The 18,724-nt window shown below is 51.0% G+C and overlaps 1 protein-coding gene and 1 long non-coding RNA gene across 2 annotated transcripts in view; one reads left to right on the plus strand and one right to left on the minus strand.

Moving 5' to 3' along the window:
* Positions 1–24: 24 nt before the first annotated feature.
* Positions 25–3,876, plus strand: LOC105504319. The gene is made up of 2 exons (XR_001000598.1): positions 25–150; positions 1,505–3,876. It is a non-coding gene; the product is annotated as an uncharacterized LOC105504319 (long non-coding RNA).
* An 11,644-nt stretch (positions 3,877–15,520) lies between these two features.
* The window catches only part of CACNA1S (calcium channel, voltage-dependent, L type, alpha 1S subunit), a 72,494-nt gene continuing 69,290 nt past the window's right edge, over positions 15,521–18,724 (minus strand). The window contains exons 41-44 of the mRNA XM_011931715.1: positions 17,526–17,611; positions 16,634–16,725; positions 16,244–16,387; positions 15,521–16,097 (exon numbers count right to left, since the gene is read on the minus strand). Of these exons, the coding sequence (XP_011787105.1) occupies positions 15,846–16,097; positions 16,244–16,387; positions 16,634–16,725; positions 17,526–17,611 (574 nt within the window). The 3' untranslated portion in view covers positions 15,521–15,845. The remainder of the gene's footprint in view (positions 16,098–16,243; positions 16,388–16,633; positions 16,726–17,525; positions 17,612–18,724) is intronic.

The raw sequence follows: 18,724 nt of genomic DNA on the forward strand, positions 1-18,724 counted from the left end.
AGTGGGGGTGGAGGCGCGGGACGGAGACCACGTTAGAACCTTGGCTCCTGGAGTAGCAGAACCTCAGCTTCAATGGGACCATCATTTCATAAATGAAGAAACTGAGATTTAAAGAGGGGAACTACCGAAGGTCACAGAGCGAGTTCGTGGGTAAGCATGGTAAGAACCCTGGTCTCCCGGGGATCCCACAGCGATTGACGGTTTATAGTTCACAAGAGCCAGGAAAGCTTCCCTTCTGCATTTATTCCAGTAAATTCGCCAACCCTTCTTGAAGGGAGTTCTTGCTAGCCCCTAAATAAATTTCCCCCTACCTCCGCCCTGCAGCATTTTAAAGCTCGTGTTTTAGCTGATTCCTGGCCAGGCTCCTAGCCCAAGACTAGCCCCTCCCTACTGCTAGAGGACTGTCCCATTGACCTTTATGACCCACAGATGACCCCACTGGGCCTGGCTCACACTCTGCTTGTTGTGGCAGTAGGGCCAGAGGGTCAGTGTGGGAGGCCTGAGCTGCCCTGGGGGAAAGGAAGGAACAAAGGGGGCCCTCAGTTCCGAGCACCTGGGTAGAGAGGCTGGGCGGTGAAGTGGGTGGGGAAGGGAAGAAGGAGGGCAGCTGCCTGCAGGAATGGATATAAAGGACAAGGAGGACCATGGAGACTTTAACACTGGGCCTGGATGGAGGAGGAGACCAATGCTGCAAAGTCACAATTCCCTTCCCAGTCCACCTCCCTCCCTCCCTGTGAGCCCAGAGGCCTCTTCCCTGCCCCCTGCCTCCCAACATTGGGGCCATTCACAGGGCCCCTCACCAGCTGCCCTCACTTCACCCAGCTCCCTCCCCTGGAAAGGGCCCAAGAGGAGGACCCAGCTGCAGCTCCAGATGTGGATGGGGATCTCTGGGGGAGGGGAGCAAGGGTAGTCTGACTCCAGGCCTCTTACATCACCATCAGATGATGAAACCATGTCAGAGATTTTGGCAAGGGTGTGGACTGGGGTCTGAGCATGCATCTGTTGGTGCCATCTTCCTCCCCTTCCCCCCTCCACTCACAGCCCACCACCCCCCACAATAACTGCTTCATGCAGTAGCTCAGATCCCTGTTTGGCTTGACCTATTAAGGTCAAATCAAAACCAAAGATAATTTGAAGAGCAAATTTCAAGGGCCAATCAACACATCCTTTTCATCCCCATGGCAAACAGGAGGAGCACTGCCAGCAGTGCCCCCAGGATGGAGGCTGGAGAGGAGGTCTTGGTGGGATCCTGGACCTTTTATTAGCATTTGAATCTAAAGGAAGCTCTCCCTGGGGCCAGGGGATCACCTCTCCTGGGCCAGGAGGCTAGCAGAATGCTGCAGTCAGATCCTGCAACATTCCTCCCCATCTTCCAACCAAAATAAGACGTGGTGAGGAGACTAACACATATGGACCACCTACACAAGGTATTTTATGCACGTATTCTCATTTTATCCCTGTAACCTTGTGAGATAGGCTTTTTTATTCTTTTTAAATGTTGCAGATGGGGAAACTGAGCCTCACATGTATGAATTCCAGCATATAAGCAACAGACTCCAGATTTGAACTTGTGTATCTTGTTCCAGACTTCCCAGATGACCACGGAGGCGGAAGCGATGGTGATGCCCAGGCAGAAGGGAGCTAGGCTGGCCCAGGCTTTTCCTGTAGGCATAGCGGGCTCCAGGTTCAGCCTTCCCGGACGGTAATGTTGCTTTCTGAAGAGCTACTTTCCCGCCAACTCATCTCTGGACTTCTCTGGGGCCCAACTCTGATTTCCTGCCTGCAGGAGGTCCCCTCTGACTTCCGACAGTAGATGACCCTTCTGACTCACAGTTCTACTGCTGGGAAATGCCTCCAGAGCTGCTGCCCACCCCCTCTGCATCCCTCCAGGTCACTGGGTGTTGAGTCAGGGGAAGCAGGGATGCACATGGGTGGGAAACTCAGGCTTCCTAAATGTCAGAGCCTCAGGACTTTGGCTACTCAGAAGTAGCTCCCTCCTGGGCCACTAGGAAGCAGCAGGGCAGCCAGCATCCAGACGTCACTCCTGGACTCTGCTGCTCAGAGGCTAGACGGAGAACCAAGGTGGGAAAGAGGCTTAAACCACAGCGTGGGGAGATTTAGGTTAGGTGGGTCAGAGGAAGTTTAGGACAAGACTTGTCCTTTTCGGTCTCTATCCAGCTTCAGCACAGCCACTGCTTCCTCTCTTTGGTTTTTCCCATCCCCCCCTCTCCCACCGCCTCTATCCCCTTCCACCTTTTCTTCTCTCCTTCTCTCCTTCCCAGACCCCAAAGTTTCTCAGGATTAGCTGCCTATGTGCATATCTCTCCCACCCCCAAATCTTTCCTCACTGTCTCACAGAAACAGGCAAACACATGCACATGCACACAACCATGAGTGGCCCTGAGAGTTCCCTAATTGGACTGAGGTTGGAGCCCCAGCTCTTGTCCTGAGCTGAGGCCCTTCCCCCAGGTATCTTGGGGCTTCTTCCATCATTTCTCTTGACAGGAGCTGTGGGCGTCTGGGCAGATGGGAACCTGGGGGAGGTGTGGGGAGCCCTCTCTGAGGCAGGAAGCTCCCACACTACTGTAGTTAAAATACTCCGGCAGCAACTTGGGGCAGCCATCTGGGATGCCCAGATCTCCCAGGACACTCAGCTCTCAACAACAACCTATAGGAACAAATTAAAAAGCTAAGAGATAGTTATAGGCCCTGGAAATGTCTCCCAAAAGTGGCCTGAACTTGAGTTCTGTTTCCTTTTATCTTCTTCAGGGTTAGCACTGGGCATTGGCATTTACAAAAACTCTCTAAGCATTAAGCAAAAGTTATAGGAGTGGAAGATACAGCATTCTGGATCTCCAGTCCTAATACCCAGCCACACCCCAGCAGCTATGCATGGTTCCATGGGAGAACAGGCATAGCCCATCCTGCTGGCATATAGTCCAGCCACATCTTCCAATGCCCACCTGGAGACTGAGCCCAGTTCTGCCCAGCAACAGGAGTTCAGAGCTCTAGAGAGCCTCTTCTGGGGTGCAGACTCAGGAGATCTTAGCTCAGGAGCAGACTTAGCCTGACTTCCTTTTTTATAGGAGGAGACAGACTTAGTTACAGAGGAAACCAGAGTTGTTATAAATAGCAAGGAAGGGAGAAAACTGCTATGGATTACAAACACACCATCAATCTTAAACCATTTTTAGTTTCAAATAATAATGAGAGTCTAATTAATGCTCTGTGTAACTTCAAATGTGGGATCTTTATCTACTTTTCTACTTTGTGATGCTTTCTAATACAGTATTAGGGCCAAAGGCAGGAAGAGATATGGGCAATTCTCAATGTTACCAAATCCTAGATATGGAAAGAACCTGAGAAATTTAGTCTAGCCCTTTCATTTTCAGTGAAGAAACTGAGGCCCAGAGAGGTCAAAGGACTTGTCCAAAGTTGCACAGTAAGATAGGGACTGAGCAGTGACTAAAAGCCTAGTCCCTGTACTCCAGAAGCAGGGCAGTTTCCACAACAGCACAATAGAACCCAAAGGCTAAACATCTATGGTTGGGCTGTTGGTGAGTTTATAGCCTGGATAAAAGTTAGGTCTGGGCCAGGTGTGGAGGCTCACGCCTGTAATCCCAGCACTTTGGGAGGCTGAGACAGGTGGATCACTTGAGGCCAGGAGTTCGAGACCAACCTGGCCAACATGGCAAAACCTCACCTCTACTAAAAAATACAAAAATTAGCCAGATGTGATGGCACATGCCTGTAATCCCAACTACTCAGGAGGCTGAGGCACAAGAATCGGTTGAACCCAGGAGGTGGAGATTTCAGTGAGCTGAGATCGCACTGCTATACTTCAACCTGGGGAACAAAGCAAGACTCTGTCTCAAACAAACAAGCAAACAAGGTCTAAATGAAATAGCAAAAGACAGCCCAGAAGCTGAAGTGTGATATTCTGCGTCCCAGAGTTTTGGGTTCAAATCCCAGCTCTGCAACTGACTAGCTATGTAACCCTGGGCCGGTGTGTAACTACTCCAAGCATCAGCTCCCACATCTCAAAATGAGGATAATCACACTCACTTCATTACAGGACTATTATGAGGTTTAAATGAGGTAACGTGGGTCAAGCATCCAGCACAGTGCTCAGCAAAAAATGGATGTTAATTTCCTTCACATTTCTCTCGGATTCTCTATCCCTTCTTCAATGGACTCCTCTAACTGGACAGAAGGGCAGATTTGTCATAAAGCAGTCACGTGAGGGATAAGAAGTCTTACATGAGTGTGAATGAAGCTGGCGGTGGCGGGGGGATAGTTTATGGCAATGAAGTTTGCCTGGCGCAAGTGGTCAGTGTCAGATCCAGAGGGTGGGAGAAGACAGATTTGTGGAAAATTATCCATCCTCTGCTAACCAGTCAGTGACGGGCCTCGGAGTCCAGGGTCAGTGTTTGCAGGGGAGGAGGGAGGCTGGGCATGCTGGGTCCTCATTGTACACAAATACCCCGGGCCTCAACCTCACCCGTGTGCCACACTGTGCCAAGGGTGTTACATAACATTTCTCTTTTAATTCTCACGACAATCTATGAGGCAAATACTGTTCTCGTCCCCATTTTGCAGAAGAGGAAATGAGCTCAAAGGTCACTTGGCTAGTGTAGTAGTCATTAGTGCTGTCTCCAAATATTTCCGGCTCTCTGCCTTCTGGCACAAGGTAGGACTGCATGTTCTCGCTCTTCTTTGATGCTAGCTGTGGACATGTGAACAACTTTAACCAATAAAACGTGGCGGAACTGATGTGCGTTAGCTCTAGCGGAAGCATTAAGACTCTGGCACCCTCACACCTATGTTGTTCATAGAGTGTAAATGAGAAATAAACTTTCATTGTGTTAAACCACTGAACTTACAAGTGGTGTGTTGCCATGGCAAGCCTGGCCTACCCTGACACAGTTAGGAAGGGGCAGAGCCAGAGTTCGGAGGCCTGGTCTGTAAAGATGCCAGATGGCGTAAGTACCTTCCAGAGATTGTCCTGCTTGCCTAAGACATGCAGAAGCCCCTTTCTGGGCTACTTAGAGCCCTGTGGGGCAGGGGAGGAGGGTAGGCAGCCTCCCTACCCTTATCTCTTTCCCTCCTGATTTGACTGTGATTTTATGGGGTTTCCAGGTTGCTGAGCCCGGGGGAACTGACTAAATGAGTGTGGTTTTGTATGAACCCTTAGGGGCTCATAGTTTTCTGGTTAGCTACTACTCATAGTCTTCTGGTTAGAAGTGCTGAGCTACTTCTCAGGGCTCTCCAGGAGACACTCTGAGAAGTAATTGGAAAATTCCGACTTCCTCCCTGTCCATCACCCAAATAGGAAATAGCTAGGTATCAGGACGTGCCTGCATTCACTCCCAAATCAAAGATCAACCCTACTCAAGTCACTCTTTGCTTTGGGACTCAGTTACTCCTCTGTGAAATGGAGCCACTTCAAAGGGTTAGGGTAACTGCTCAGAGATTCTAGAGGAAGCCCATTCCAGATTGTATAGATCTTCTCAGAGGTGTCTGCAAAATGAGAACAGCTACTATTTCTGAACATTGTGCTGGGCATTGCACCAAATGCTTCAGATTCGTACGGTCATGGAATGCTCACACAACCCATGGAGGTAGGAACATAAAGAAAGCCAGGACACCAAGAGGTGCACAAGGTCACGTTGCAAGTGGTGGGCAGGGTTCAAACTCAAGCATGCTGCCTGCCTGTTTCATCCTCGGCTGAATTACAGGGAGGGAAAAGGATGAATCTGGTCTTGGCAGCTGCTGAGCTGCCAAGAAAGTGAGCACAGCCCCCTAAGGAGTTATGAGCTTCACGTGTCTACATAAATACTTGCCCATGAAGGACCCCAGCCGCTTTGTCATAGGCCCAGACTGGAAACACCACAAATGTCCATCAACAGGGGAGTGGATTAAGAATCTGTGGTATATCGTATGGTGGGATACTATTTAGCAATAAAAAGGAATGAACTATTGATACGTGATAGAATATGGATGAATCCCCAAATTCATTATGCTCAGTGAAAGAAGCTAGACCAAAAAGAGCACATGCTGTACAATTCCACTGATATACAAATTCTAGAAAATGTAAACTATAGTGTCAGAAAGCAGATCAGTGGTTGCCTGGCAAGGGGAGGGACCTAGGAGGTGTAGGAGGGCATGAGGGCATGAGCAACGTTTTGAGGTGGTGGGTATATTTATTTATTTATTTGATATTTTTTGAGACAAGGCCTTGCTCTGTCACCCAGGCTGGAGTACAGTGGTGCAATCGTGGCTCACTGCAGCCTCAAGCTTCCCAGGCTCAAGGGATCCCCGCCATCTCAGCCTCCTCACAGGTGCACACCGCACCACCACACCTGACTCATTTTTCTATGTTTGTAGAGACGGTTTCACCATGTTGCCCAGACTGGTCTTGAACTCTTTGGCTCAAGTAATCTGTCAGCCTCAGCCTCCCAAAGTGCTAGGATTACAGGTGTGAGCCACTGCGCCCGGCATATTTATTGTCGCAATGGTGGTGATGCTTCCGTGGGTGTATGCTAATACATCTGTCAGACTAATCAAATTATACACTTTGAATATGTGCAGATTATTATACATTAATTACATACCTCGATAAAGCTGTTGAAAAGTAACTTGTCCCAACTTCTTCTTTGTTCAAACAGAGGTGCAGAGTGGTTGGTGACTTCTCCTGGGCCATGAGGACAGTCAGTTAAAGTCCTGGCTACCTCGCCCTGAGACCACGTGGCCTATGGCTTCATGGAAGGTGAAGGGGCTAGTGGCAGGGAAGTTGAGAAACAGAGAGACGGAAAGGTGGCATAAAACAGGAGAGGGCGACACTGGAGAGGGGCCGGCAAGAGGCCAGGCTGGGTACGTCAGAGAAGAGGGAAGCAGAGATGAAGCCACAGGCCTGAGGACAAGGGAAGAGGAGAGACAGGAGATGGGACCCCTTCCCAGACCTGGTGATGAGGAGGAGGCTCTGAGCAGTCCTGGCCAGGCCCCGGAGGACCCATTCCCTTCCTTTGACAGATGCCACCCGTGTACACCCCTGCCGCCGATGAAGTTAACAAATCACCACCACCAGCCTGCCCTGGCCTGGTTGCTGTTGACGTTCAGTCCCCAGGATGCATCATTTTCTTGGATTTTAATAGATAATTGCCTTGGCCAGACCCTGCAGAGCAAATTGCCAGCAAATGTTCATTTAACACTTTAAAAACTGAGGGGAAGAGGAGAGGGCTTGGAGGCAGCATGTGGGGAGAGGTCAACCTCTAAAGTGCCAGCTCTCCAGAAATGCAGCCAGACTGAGAGTTTTAAGGGATGGTAGTGAATGCCAGCACTCCAGGCAGTGTGTGTGCTGAATCTCATAGGATGGTTTTAGGAGCACTTCAAAGGCCTTTTTGACCAAGATAGTCACGTTGGCCTGAGGTGAAACAACTCTGGAAAAGTTAGTCTGTGTCCTCCCTGCAACCCTTGTATTTTCTGACACTTGTATCAGTAGACAGAGGAGACCCTTGGCCTTCAGGAGAATTTGGGAATTAGGATCTAGTGAAGATGCGGAGAAGCAGGAAAAGACCCTTTTTTTCTTTAACTTCTAAACTCGGAGGATCCAAATAGCAGGCCAGGACTGGGTGGAGCAAAGACGTTAAGTCATAGCCAAAATTGAAAAGAACGTAGAGGAAGAGGCCCTTTTCTCCCACCCTCCAGTGATGAGGGTCCCTTGGGCTGGAAAAAGGGAAGGAGGAGATAGAAGGCTAGGCCTTGATGGAGGTCAAACCCTAAGACAAGAGGATCAGATCTGGGGTGCTGTGAGAGGCGAGGGAGGTCTTCCCGGAGAGACAGTCAAGCGCTGACAGTGGCTGGTGCTAGAGTGGCTGGGCCCCCACCTGCAGACCACTCCCCATCATCACTGAGTCAGCCTTCTCCTCCCCGCTCAGAGGGGGACCTCTCAAGGTGGTCTCAGTGAGAAGAGGTACAGAAAGCCCCCATCAATTTTGGTCTGTACACTGCCCAAGAACCACCCTCCTTGGTGAGTCCCCATCCTAAACCATTTTGTGTGGTCAAAACACATGTAAACTGTCCCAAAACAAAAGACAGAGAGCAGGGACTACCAGAGGGTGAGTGGATGTACTCGAGTGGGTCTGGCTAGTGGGGAAACCGACCCTCATTATACCAGGTGAAATATAAAGTTACCATTTAAGGCATAGAATATTGGCAATTTCAAATGATACCATCTAATATGTTCTATGTAGCAGTCTCTTGCATTTGCCCACCTTTCCTCCCTCTCTCCCTCCCTTCCTGCTTTCCTTTTTCCCTTCCTTCCATTTTTTTCTTGCTAGGAATACAAAGTTGATAAAGATTCAATGCCTGCCCCTGAGAAACTCACAGTATGCTTGGAAAAAAACAAACTGCAAACCCCTAATTAGGATACAGTGTAATGAATGCCATAGTGAGAGTTATCAGGTGCTCTAAGAGCACTAAGGAAGCAGCAACTAAGTTTACTTGGATGATCAGAGAAGACTTGCGGGAGGCACTGTCAGGCTGAGACCCAAGGAGGAGTTTGTTGGGCGCAGAGACACTGTCAGTAGAAGCCTGAGAGCGCGTGGCCTGTGCAAGAGGGAGTTGTTGAGTTGCCTGTGGTTGGGCTGGTGCTTGGCAGAGTGTGCAAAGGGTTTCAGGCCAGATTAGAGGGGGATGAGTGGGGATTGGAGGGTAGGGGTGGATTGTCGTGTGACCCTCACAAGAATACAAAAAGTAAGAGGCTTAAGAATAGTGTCCAGGCTCCCGCTGGACACCTGGTTTCACCATTTCAGCGTCAAGTGACTGCAACTAATTCACTCAGCCTTTCTGAACTTCTGTTTTCTCATTATAAAATGAGATTAATAGTAATACCTATTTTATAGGTGTTGCAGTGATTACATGATATGAAAGGCAAAATGCTTAATGAATCAGGCTTAATGTATGTTATAACCATTATTGTTCTACAGATGAGGAAACCAAAGGGCAGAAACATTTTTAGGAGAACACACAAGTGGGAATGGGAATGCGTGTTCTCCAAGTCCAGGGCCTCACTCTGCTGCACCCTGCACGTTTCAGGACAGCCTTTCTGAAGCATGGTTGAGGGAGCCTGGAGTCTCTTTCTGGCTCTTCTCGTGAACTTAGTGATGTGAGGTACATGGGGTTGTTTCCTTCCCCGGGTCTTCATTTCCCTTCTCCCCACCATGGAATCTCTCTTTCTTCATTTGACTTTATTTTTATTTATTTTTTGAGATAGGGTCTCACTCTGTTGGCCGGGCAGGAGTGTGGTGGTGCAACCATGGCTCACTGAAGTCTTGACCTCCCAGGCTCTAGGGATCCTCACACCTCAGCCTCCCAGGTAGCTGGGATGACAGGCATGCACCATCATGCCTGGCTAATTTTCTTTCTTTCTTTGTTTTTTTGTTTTGTTTTGTTTTTGAGATAGTCTCACTCTGTCACCCAGGCTGGAGTGCAGTGGTGTGATCTGGCTCACTGCAACCTTTGCCTCCTGCGTTGGAGCAATTCTCCTGCCTCAGCCTCCCGAGCAACTGGGATTACGGGTGTGCACCACCATGCCTGGCTAATTTTTGTATTTTTAGTAGAGATGAGGTTTCACCATGTTGGCCAGGCTGGTCTTCAACTCTTGACGTCAGGTGATCTACCCACCTCGGCCTCCCAGAGTGCTAGGATTACAAGCATGGGCCACTGCGCCCAGCCTCCTCTGAACCTTTCAAACCCCAGTGTCTGTCTCACCAAGGTATGTGACACCATCGCATTTTCAGCTGACAATACCAGAATCATCGCTTGCCCCTTGTATTTGTGGCCAATTTCTTTCAAATATGCTTCTGTGCTTTGGTTTCCTCAACTGGACTTTAAGTTCCATTGAGACACACAGTTATGGACCACAGGGGAAAGTAACCATGGAATTAGAAGCCTGGAGGGCACATCCCAGATCTGCCACTTACCAACTATAGACCTCTCAGTGGCCTCATTAGGAAAATGGCAGGAGGATGACCTGTGGTGGGGTTGGCACTGTGAACTGTCAGCCCCAAGACTGGGGTGACATGGTACTAGGGATCAGATGCCGGAAGAATGGGGGCATAACCTTGTGAAATAGGAGTTGGGGTTAAGCGCAGCCTTGCCTTGGCAGTGTCTTCTCTAGCAGTCTGGGGCAGGAGCCAGCCTCTACATCCATGCCAGTTGGTGAGAGCTGGCAGAGCCTCTAGGAGGACGAGGCCTGGTGCTGAGGTGTGTGGGCTGCCCATTGCTGCTGCCCTGTGACCCCTAAAGTGCCCGGGAACCCCCAAGGTTGGCTTCCTCCTGTCTTACAGATCTGACCCCATCACTAGCCAGCATCAGACAGAATCAAAACAACAGCTTCCTTCCCTTCCTATGTCAGGTCCTTCCTCCGTTACTTTTGCATCTCACAACCACTCTGGGAGTAGGAATGACCTTCCCATTAGACAGAGTGAGGAGCAGAGACTTCAAAGGGTTATATGAACTGCCTGACCATCACTCAACGTGGATCCAGGGGAAGGGGATTCGGGCTTCCAAGGCTCTACTCGGAAACACCTTGCAGACAACAGCCACCACCTCCCTGCCTTAAGAACCCAGGACAGGCAACTTGGCAGGAGTCCCTCAGGGCCAGGGAGCTCCTCCCCATTCTGAAGACAGACTGGAACTGAGGCCCACCCTCTTCCACCTTTCCAGAGAGCCTCCAACTGAGCTCCACACCCCACAGATGGAGGGCTCCCCTAGCCCCCACAGCCCTAGCATGCAGCTTTGTGTCTACCCCTCCTGCCAGTCACACCCCGCCCCTTCTGGCAGAACCCCCCACCCAGCAGCTGGGTCCCGTGTCTGCAGGGAACTGTCAGGGAGAAGACAGGGGTGTGGCAGACACTGTCCCTGGCCAGTGCCCCCAGGTGACAGAAGGGGGCCCACCTGCTCCTAGGGATACACTGTCTGTCAGGGGGTCCTGCTGAGGGGCGTCTGTCTTCTCTGTATTTGCCCACTTTCCCTCCCTCCCACCTCAGGCCTCATCCTGCCACAATATGTTCCCTTTAGGCTTTGAGTAGCCTGGCAGCCCTATAAGGGGAAACCCACCTATGAGTTGAAGCAAAGCTGGTGCAGAGGTAGGATTTTGCACATTCTGATAAATTACAACATCTTATATGTTGCAAAGGAAAATGCCTGAACTTTTCCATAGAGTGAAGACCTAATAGGAAAGTTTCTCAGAACCTGTGTTTACACACGTATCTGTTAGTTAGGCTGGGAGGGACAGCATAGATTTGACAAATGGTGTACCATTAAGGATGTGGAATTAGATGCTAAACTGACTCCCACCTTGGCTCTCTTATGAGCTGTGTGGTTAGGCAAGTTAACGTTTGTTCTCTCTGTGTCTTTATTTATTTATTTTTTTTGAGAAGGAGTTTCTCAGTTGTCGCCCAGGCTGGAGTGCAGTGGTGTGATCTCGGCTCACTGCAACCTCTGCCTCCCGGGTTCAAGCAATTCTCCTGACTCAGCCTCCCAAGTAGCTGGGATTACAGGCACACACCACCATGCTCGGCTAATTTTTTGTATTTTTAGTAGAGATGGGGTTTCACCGTGTTGGCCAGGCTGATCTCGAACTCCTGACCTCATGTGATCTACCCGCCTCAGCCTCTCAAAGTGCTGAGATTATAGACATGAGCCACTGCACCCGGCCCTCTCTGTCATTTTTGCAAAGTGAGGATGATGATACCTTTCTTAATTGTTAAGAGGATTAAATAAATTAATATATCCAAAACCCTCGGAAGAGGGCCTGCCATATAGTTTGCTTTCTTTTTTGTTTTTTTTTTTTTTTCGGAGACGGGGTCTCATTTTGTCACTCAGGCTGGAATACAGTGGTACAATCATAGCTCACCTTGAACTCTTGGGCTCAAGCCACACTCTCACCTCAGCCTCCCAAATAGCTAGGGCTATCAGATCATGTTACCACGTCCAGCTAATTTTTAATTTTGTGTGTGCATGCGTGTGTGTGTGTGTGTGTGTGTGTGTGTGTAAAGACAGGGATCTTGCTACATTTCCCAGGCTGGTCTTGAACTCCTGGCATCAAGCAATCCTTCCACCTTGGCCTCCCAAAGTGCTGGGATTACAGGTGTGATTCACTGCGTCCAGCCCTAGTTGACACTCTATATGTGGTAGGCATTACTGTAAGATGTTCAGATCCCTCATAAATAAGAGTGTCCTTTTATAAAACTTAACAGCATACACTTATGTTCCATTTTATCTTGTCTTCCCTAGAGATGAGCCAATTGAGCAGGAGACAGTGTAAGCAGCTGTGGGGGTGTCGAGTACTCCCTCCTGCCTGTGGGAGCTGCACCGTGGAGTCTAGCTTGTTATCCTCCAGAGGCAGAGCCCCACCTCCGTGCCTCCTCCTGGTATAGGTGGACAGCCATGGTGGCGGAGGCTGCAGAGCTGAGCAGGTGATACTGGGCAGCGACCCTGCTGCGGGCAGGGTCCACACCCCATAGCTCTTTCCTGCATTTATTTAACAAGCGACATTGAGCCAGCAATCTCTGTTGAAAAGTGCTCAGCCCTGGAGACAGAACTGTGAACAACGTGGACACAGCTCCTGCTTTGTGAAGCTTGGTGTCTGGCTGGGGTAAAAATAAACAAGCAGTTACAACACAGTTACGATCCCTACTGTAACGGAGGAGAGATGGCAGCCAAATTTCTGGGCCAGGCTGCAGAGAGTTTGGGGGTGTTCAGAGAAAGCCTTCTGCAGGAAGTAATAGCAAAGCTAAGGTTTGAAGGGTGACTAGAGCTTGGTCAGGTAGAAGGCTCAGGACGCTTCCAGAGGGAACAGTACATATGAGCTCAGAGGTGAGAGCTCCCTCTGGGTGGGGCGAATAGGAGACTTGGGCAGGGTCTGATCTGGGAGAGGCTTGTGAGCCCAGGCAAGGGTTTTGCTTGCTATTCAGGGGCTTTGGGGGTGCCTTTAAAAGTTTTCAGCAAGGAGACAAGATGACTGGTTCTTCCTTTTAGAAAGATCAGAGACAGATGGGGAGCAAGAGAAAAGCGGAGGCTGGAGGCCTGTTCAAAGGCTGTCACAATAGATCAAGCACGAGATGATGGTTGAACGGATCAGGAAAGTGACCGTGAGGATGAAGAGAAAGGAGACAGATGTGAGAGATACTTAGGAGGGCAAATCTGTGGGGCATGGTGGGAGGGGGAGGTAGGCATCCAGGACAACACCCAGACTTCTGGTTTGAATAAGGAGAGGGCTTCCCCGAGACCAGCAACACCAGAGGAGTAGCAGGCTTTGGGGAATGGATAAGAGGCCACCACTGGACAAGGTGAACATTAGGCACAAGTGGGACATTTATGCAGAGTTGTCTGGGAGGAGCAGGATACAGAGACCTGGAGTTTAGGACAGAGTTTGACTAGAAATATGGATTTTGGAATTACTGGCACATACATGCAACTAACATATGAACGTGTACTGCATGAGAAGAAAAGGTCAAGGAGACACAGTCTACCCGAGAGGTAGGCAGACCAAGGGAGAACTCCCAAGGAAGATTCAAGTTAGAACACTCGAGGAGTACGAAGAAATTCAGGAGATGTGACACTCGGGGGGAATTTCAGGCAGGGAGGGGGGTAAATTGTATCTCATGCTGCCTGGAAGTCAAGTAAGGTAAAGATGTAAGAGTCCACTGGGTTAGCAACTAGATAGTGACATTGGTGAGTGTGGTTTCAGAGAAGAGGTGGGGCAGAGGCAGACTGCCTAGAGAGGAGAAATGAGAATGGAAGGGGAAATAGAAATGTGGACAAGGAGACCACACAGGTAAGAAGTTTGGTCCTCAGTCAGGAGCAGTGGCTCACGCCTGTAATCTCAGCACTTTGGGAAGCTGAGGCGGGCGGATCTCTTGAGGTCAGGAGTTCAAGACTAGCCTGGCCAACATGACAAAACCCAGTTTCTACTAAAAATACAAAAATTAGCTGGGCGTGGTGGTGTACACCTGTAGTCTCAGCTACTTGGGAGGCTAAGAGAGGAGAATCACTTGAACCCAGGAGGTGGAGGTTGCAGTGAGCCGAGTTCATGCCACTGCACCCTAGCCTGGGTGCCAGAGTGAGACTCTGTCTCAAAAAAAAAAAAAAAAAAAAAGAGGTCGACAGATGATAGATCATAGATGATGGATGGAGGGAGGGAGGGAGAGAGAGAGGGATGGAGGGATGGATGGAAAAAGAGAGAGGGAGACAGAAATAGGAAAATAGGATGGCTGCAGAGTCAGGCTGCTAAGAGGGAGGCACCTGGAATGTGTTCCATGCAGCTAGAAGGGGCCTATACGGAGGCAGAGAGAGGGGATCAGGGCTGGGGTAGAATCTGAGCAGCTGGCAGGAGAGCACTGGCTTCCACTGGGTCAGAAGGGAAGGAGGAGAATGAGACAGCAGAAACAGGTGGGTTCATCAGTGTGGGGACAGGAGCTGCGGGAGGAACCTTCTGGTAGCTTCTATTTTTTTGGGGGGAGAAGGGAGCAAAGCTAGCTGCTGGTGTTGGGGTTTGAGCTGAGAAGGGCGTTGAGATTGCTGCACTGACAGGGACTAGAAAGCACTGGGACCCTGTTGAGACTGGGGGCAGGGACGTACAGTGCATTGAGAGTGTGAGTATCCCTGCCCTGCATGACTGATACCCTAGGCCCAGCTGAGAAGCCCAGAAGCTGCCTGGGGGTTCGCCAGGAGGCTGCACGGGGAGGCCAGCATGGTTTCCACAGCAACAGTCACAGAGCAGGCGCTTGGCACAGGCTTAATGACGGAATGGCGAGAAAAGCAAGGAGTCCAGTGAAGGGGTAAGGATGCTGTGGGGACGCGGAGGCCCTGGCGCAGAGTCCTGACCTCGCCTCTGGCTGTGCACTCCAGGGCTGTCCCATCACCTCTCCATGCCTCCATTGTCTCATCTTTAACGTGGAATTCACACCTACCTCGCACGGTTGTGGTGGCAATGAAATGAGTATTGAAACTGAAAGTGCTTTGTAAACATAACGTATGGCGGCCCCTGGCATGAGAGCAGGTGTGTAGGTGGCACAGAGCAGGCACTTGGTAAACAGTAGCTACTGTTACTCATCGTTACTTGGTGTGGCTAAGAGGAGCCCTGGAGAATGCAGATCTTTGATATTCAAGGCCATAAACAGGGGGCAGTTGAGGGCTCTGAGAGCCTCTGTTGGCAGTGTACTCTGGCCAATGCCTCACGGTCACAGCTTTGACCTGGGGTGTGCGATTGCTTCTGAGGCCACCAGTCCTTCCTGGGGTTGCTTGGTCCCGGTCAGTGGACTTGGCTGTGGACTTCCAGGAGAACCCACTACAGGTCCCTCTCTGACTCATGCAGAAAAAAATCCAGATGGCCCCTCTGTCTTTCTCCATGCCCAGTCTCCCAAGCCCATGGGCAGGGTTCCTGGGGAAGGGCCTGGGGGAGGGGGAAACACAAGTGTAGAAGAGTCCAAAAAACTGGGCAAGGAGAGGCCAGTTGCCAGTGTCACAGGCCTGGAGATTTTAATGTCCTGCAGGTGGGAGTGGCCCTAGGCCAGACAGACACAGGCACCAACTAGGCCTTTTTGAATGACATTAGAAGCTCCATCCAATCATGCTTCTTGCTGGTGAGGGGCAGGGCCTGTCCAGCTACTTCCTTCCCACTTTTTGAGGTGGTTCCTGACCACCCCGCCTCAGGCCATGCATCTAGCTGCTGCGAGGGAGGGAGGCTGCTGTGGTGGGCTAGCCCTTCTCCACCCCAGTAACCTCCCCACCCCCATTGGTCATGCCAGCTCTAAGCCCATGCTGATGCTGTGTGGGCATCACAACCTGGGAGTAATAAGGGTCTCCTGGGAGCCCTGATGCTGGTCGAGGCTGCCCAGGGAGGAACCGAGGTTCAGGCATCCCAGGGAGCTAGCCATGCCCTCTGGGGCCTCTCGTCCTTTCAGTAGCTCTGTTGTCATGACCTCCACGTCCTCTGGTTCCATTTGGCAGGCATCTGCCAGGGCCTGGCCTGTTGCCACGACGAAGTTTGCATCAGCTGCCAAGGTGCCCAGGCCCCCTCGAACCAGAGCCTGCAGGGAAGAGAGGAGGCTGGGTGGAGTCTTCCTGGAGAGCCACCTTTGGGGACCTGCCTGTTGGCCCTACCCTCTCTCCATGCCAGGTCATCACAGGGCCACCGCTCAATGCAGCCACTGCTGTGATCCAGCCCCTGGCTCACCTCTTGGATCAGCAGGGTTGTAGCTGGCACTGAGCACCTGGAAGTATTCTCCCCGGTGCTCCTGCTGTGGGGTGTCTCCTCGTGCAGAGACCCTGGTGTGGAGCTCCTTCTGTCCTCAGGCATGGGGGACTCCACCCTGGGCCACTGTTCCAAATGCACAAAAGCAAAGACCCCCACGGGGGTGCTGGAGCCCACCAATGAGCAAAATTCCAGATCATCTGAGGGCAGCTCAACCAAGATCCATGGAAAAGGAGGATGAAGGGATCCCCTCCCTTCTGTACTATTGGACACATTGCTGCCACAGCCTTCCCCTGCCACGGTCCCACTCCAAGTATCAGGCCAGGCAGGATCTCTGTATGGAGTTTGCTCCTAGGCCTCTGCCCCTGTTACCTGGCAGGGGGCAGGAGGTGCCTGGCTTCTGGGCATTGCCCTCTGGGTCAGCAGTCCCTTTAGCTTCTCCACACAAGGTTTGCTGTGGGGTCCTGTGGGCAAGAAGGGGCAAGGATAAGAGGGGCTGCTGACTCCTGCCAGGAGCCCTGAGTCAACAGAGGCTCGCTTGGCCGGCTAGCCACACTCTGTGAGCGCTCTGAGATTCTCACGGTTGCAGAAGGTGTCTTAGAGGGTGGACACATGATGAGGTCCAACCAACTCCAGGCCAGGCAGGGCTGCCCCAACTTTACTGGCCCTGGTAGCTCTTCTTGAAGGTTTGGGAGAGGGGATAAGGGCCAGAGCCTCTGGCCAAGCTGGTTCTCTGTGGTCCCTGGGTGTGTGCACATTAATGTGAATGTGTGTTGGGGAACACAGCAGTATCCTTATTGCCACTAGCCCCCAGCCTCCCTGGGGCTCCTACTGTCACACAGCAGTCTAGATCATACGAGGAGACTTCAATATCATTTGCGGAAGGGCCCCAGAGTCAAGACATCAGTGTGTCCAGGGACTGCCCTTCCAGGGACCTGGGGCAGTGTGGGGACTCCTGCGCTGGGGATGGTGTAGGGGGCTGGGTGAATTTCCTGGGAGGCCAGCTGATGGCCCTTTAGCATGCACGGGCTTTCCCCCTTCCACCTCACTCAGCCACCTAGGAAGCAGGGTGCCCTGCTTCCCCACCTGGACAAGTAGCTGGCCCTGATGGTTTTCCCATTCCAGGGCCCCAATGATTGCCATTGTAACAGGCTCCCAAGCCAGCCCTCCCAGCCAAGTTCCCAGACTCTTAAGAAAAGAGTGGGGCTTCCCGGACTCCTCTGGAAGAAGACTCAAGCTTCTTAGATGTACAGAATGCACTGACCCAGGGCCCTGCAGGGTTGGCCAAGGGCTCCTCCTCTGATAGCAGATGTCTCTGTCTCTTCTAGGAACTCCCTTTCATAGTGGACACTGAAATGGAAGCAAGGCTGGGTAAACCAGAGAAGGCTGCTAGCTCTCTTGCCATCCCTGCCTCTCTGTGGCCCCAAACATCCTTTTCCCTTAGAGCCTGTACAAGGCCAACCTAGTATGGTAGCCATGACTCCAGGGCTGACCCTCCCACCAATGTGCCCCAGCCAGCCCTGACTCTCTAGGAGGAAGGAGCCCAGTGCATTCCTGACTCCACTCCTTTGCTCAGTTGCTCCCTCTACCCTTTCTACATTCTGTTCATCTTCCAAGGCCCAGCTGCAGCTTCCTAGCCTTTGGAACCCTGCTTCTCCATCTCAGCCACACACAGGGATCACCTGAGGCGCTCAAAGGTGAGTGGTGGCTGTGTCCCACACCCAGCATCTGTGGTGAGGCCCAGGCATTGGGATTTGCGGAAGCTCCCTGGATTATTTAATGTATAGCCAAGGCTGAGAACCATTCTAGGTCTTTCTAGCCCATGGTGATCCATACCCCCTCTGCACTCTCAGGACACTAAATCTCTGTAATTATTTGGTATTTTTTGTTTGTTTGTTTGTTTGTTCTGCTTTGTTTTGTTTTTTTTTGAGACGGAGTCTTGTTCTGTCACCCAGACTGGAGTGCAGTGGCACAATCGGCTCACTGCAACCTCCACCTCTTGAGTTCAAGAGATTCTTCTGCCTCAGCCTCCCAAATAGCTGAGATTTCAGGCATGCGCCACCACACCTAATTTTTTGTGTGTTTTTAGTGGAGATGGGGTTTCAACATGTTGGTCAGGCTGGTCTTCAGCTCCTGACCTCAAGTGATCCATCTACCTCAGCCTCCCAAAGTGCTGGGACTACAGGCATGAGCCACCACACCCGGCCTCTGTGATTATTTGGTCCCAATCATATAACATAACATATCACCCAATCACAGATTATGTTTAGTCTACAGCCTAAGGTTGGTGAGATGGGAACCACCCAGCACAGCGGGATCTCCTTGGAACCTAAATCCAGTGATGGAACCTTATTGTCCACAGTCTTTTGTGGTATGTGCTACCACCAAAGGTCCTCTCCTAACCTATCATGTGTTCAATACATCTCAGCTCCTAGACTTGCTGAAGCCAACAGAATAAAAGAA

The sequence above is a fragment of the Colobus angolensis genome, unplaced genomic scaffold (assembly GCF_000951035.1).
Source record: "Colobus angolensis palliatus isolate OR3802 unplaced genomic scaffold, Cang.pa_1.0 Scaffold91, whole genome shotgun sequence".
NCBI classification, from domain to species: domain Eukaryota; kingdom Metazoa; phylum Chordata; class Mammalia; order Primates; family Cercopithecidae; genus Colobus; species Colobus angolensis.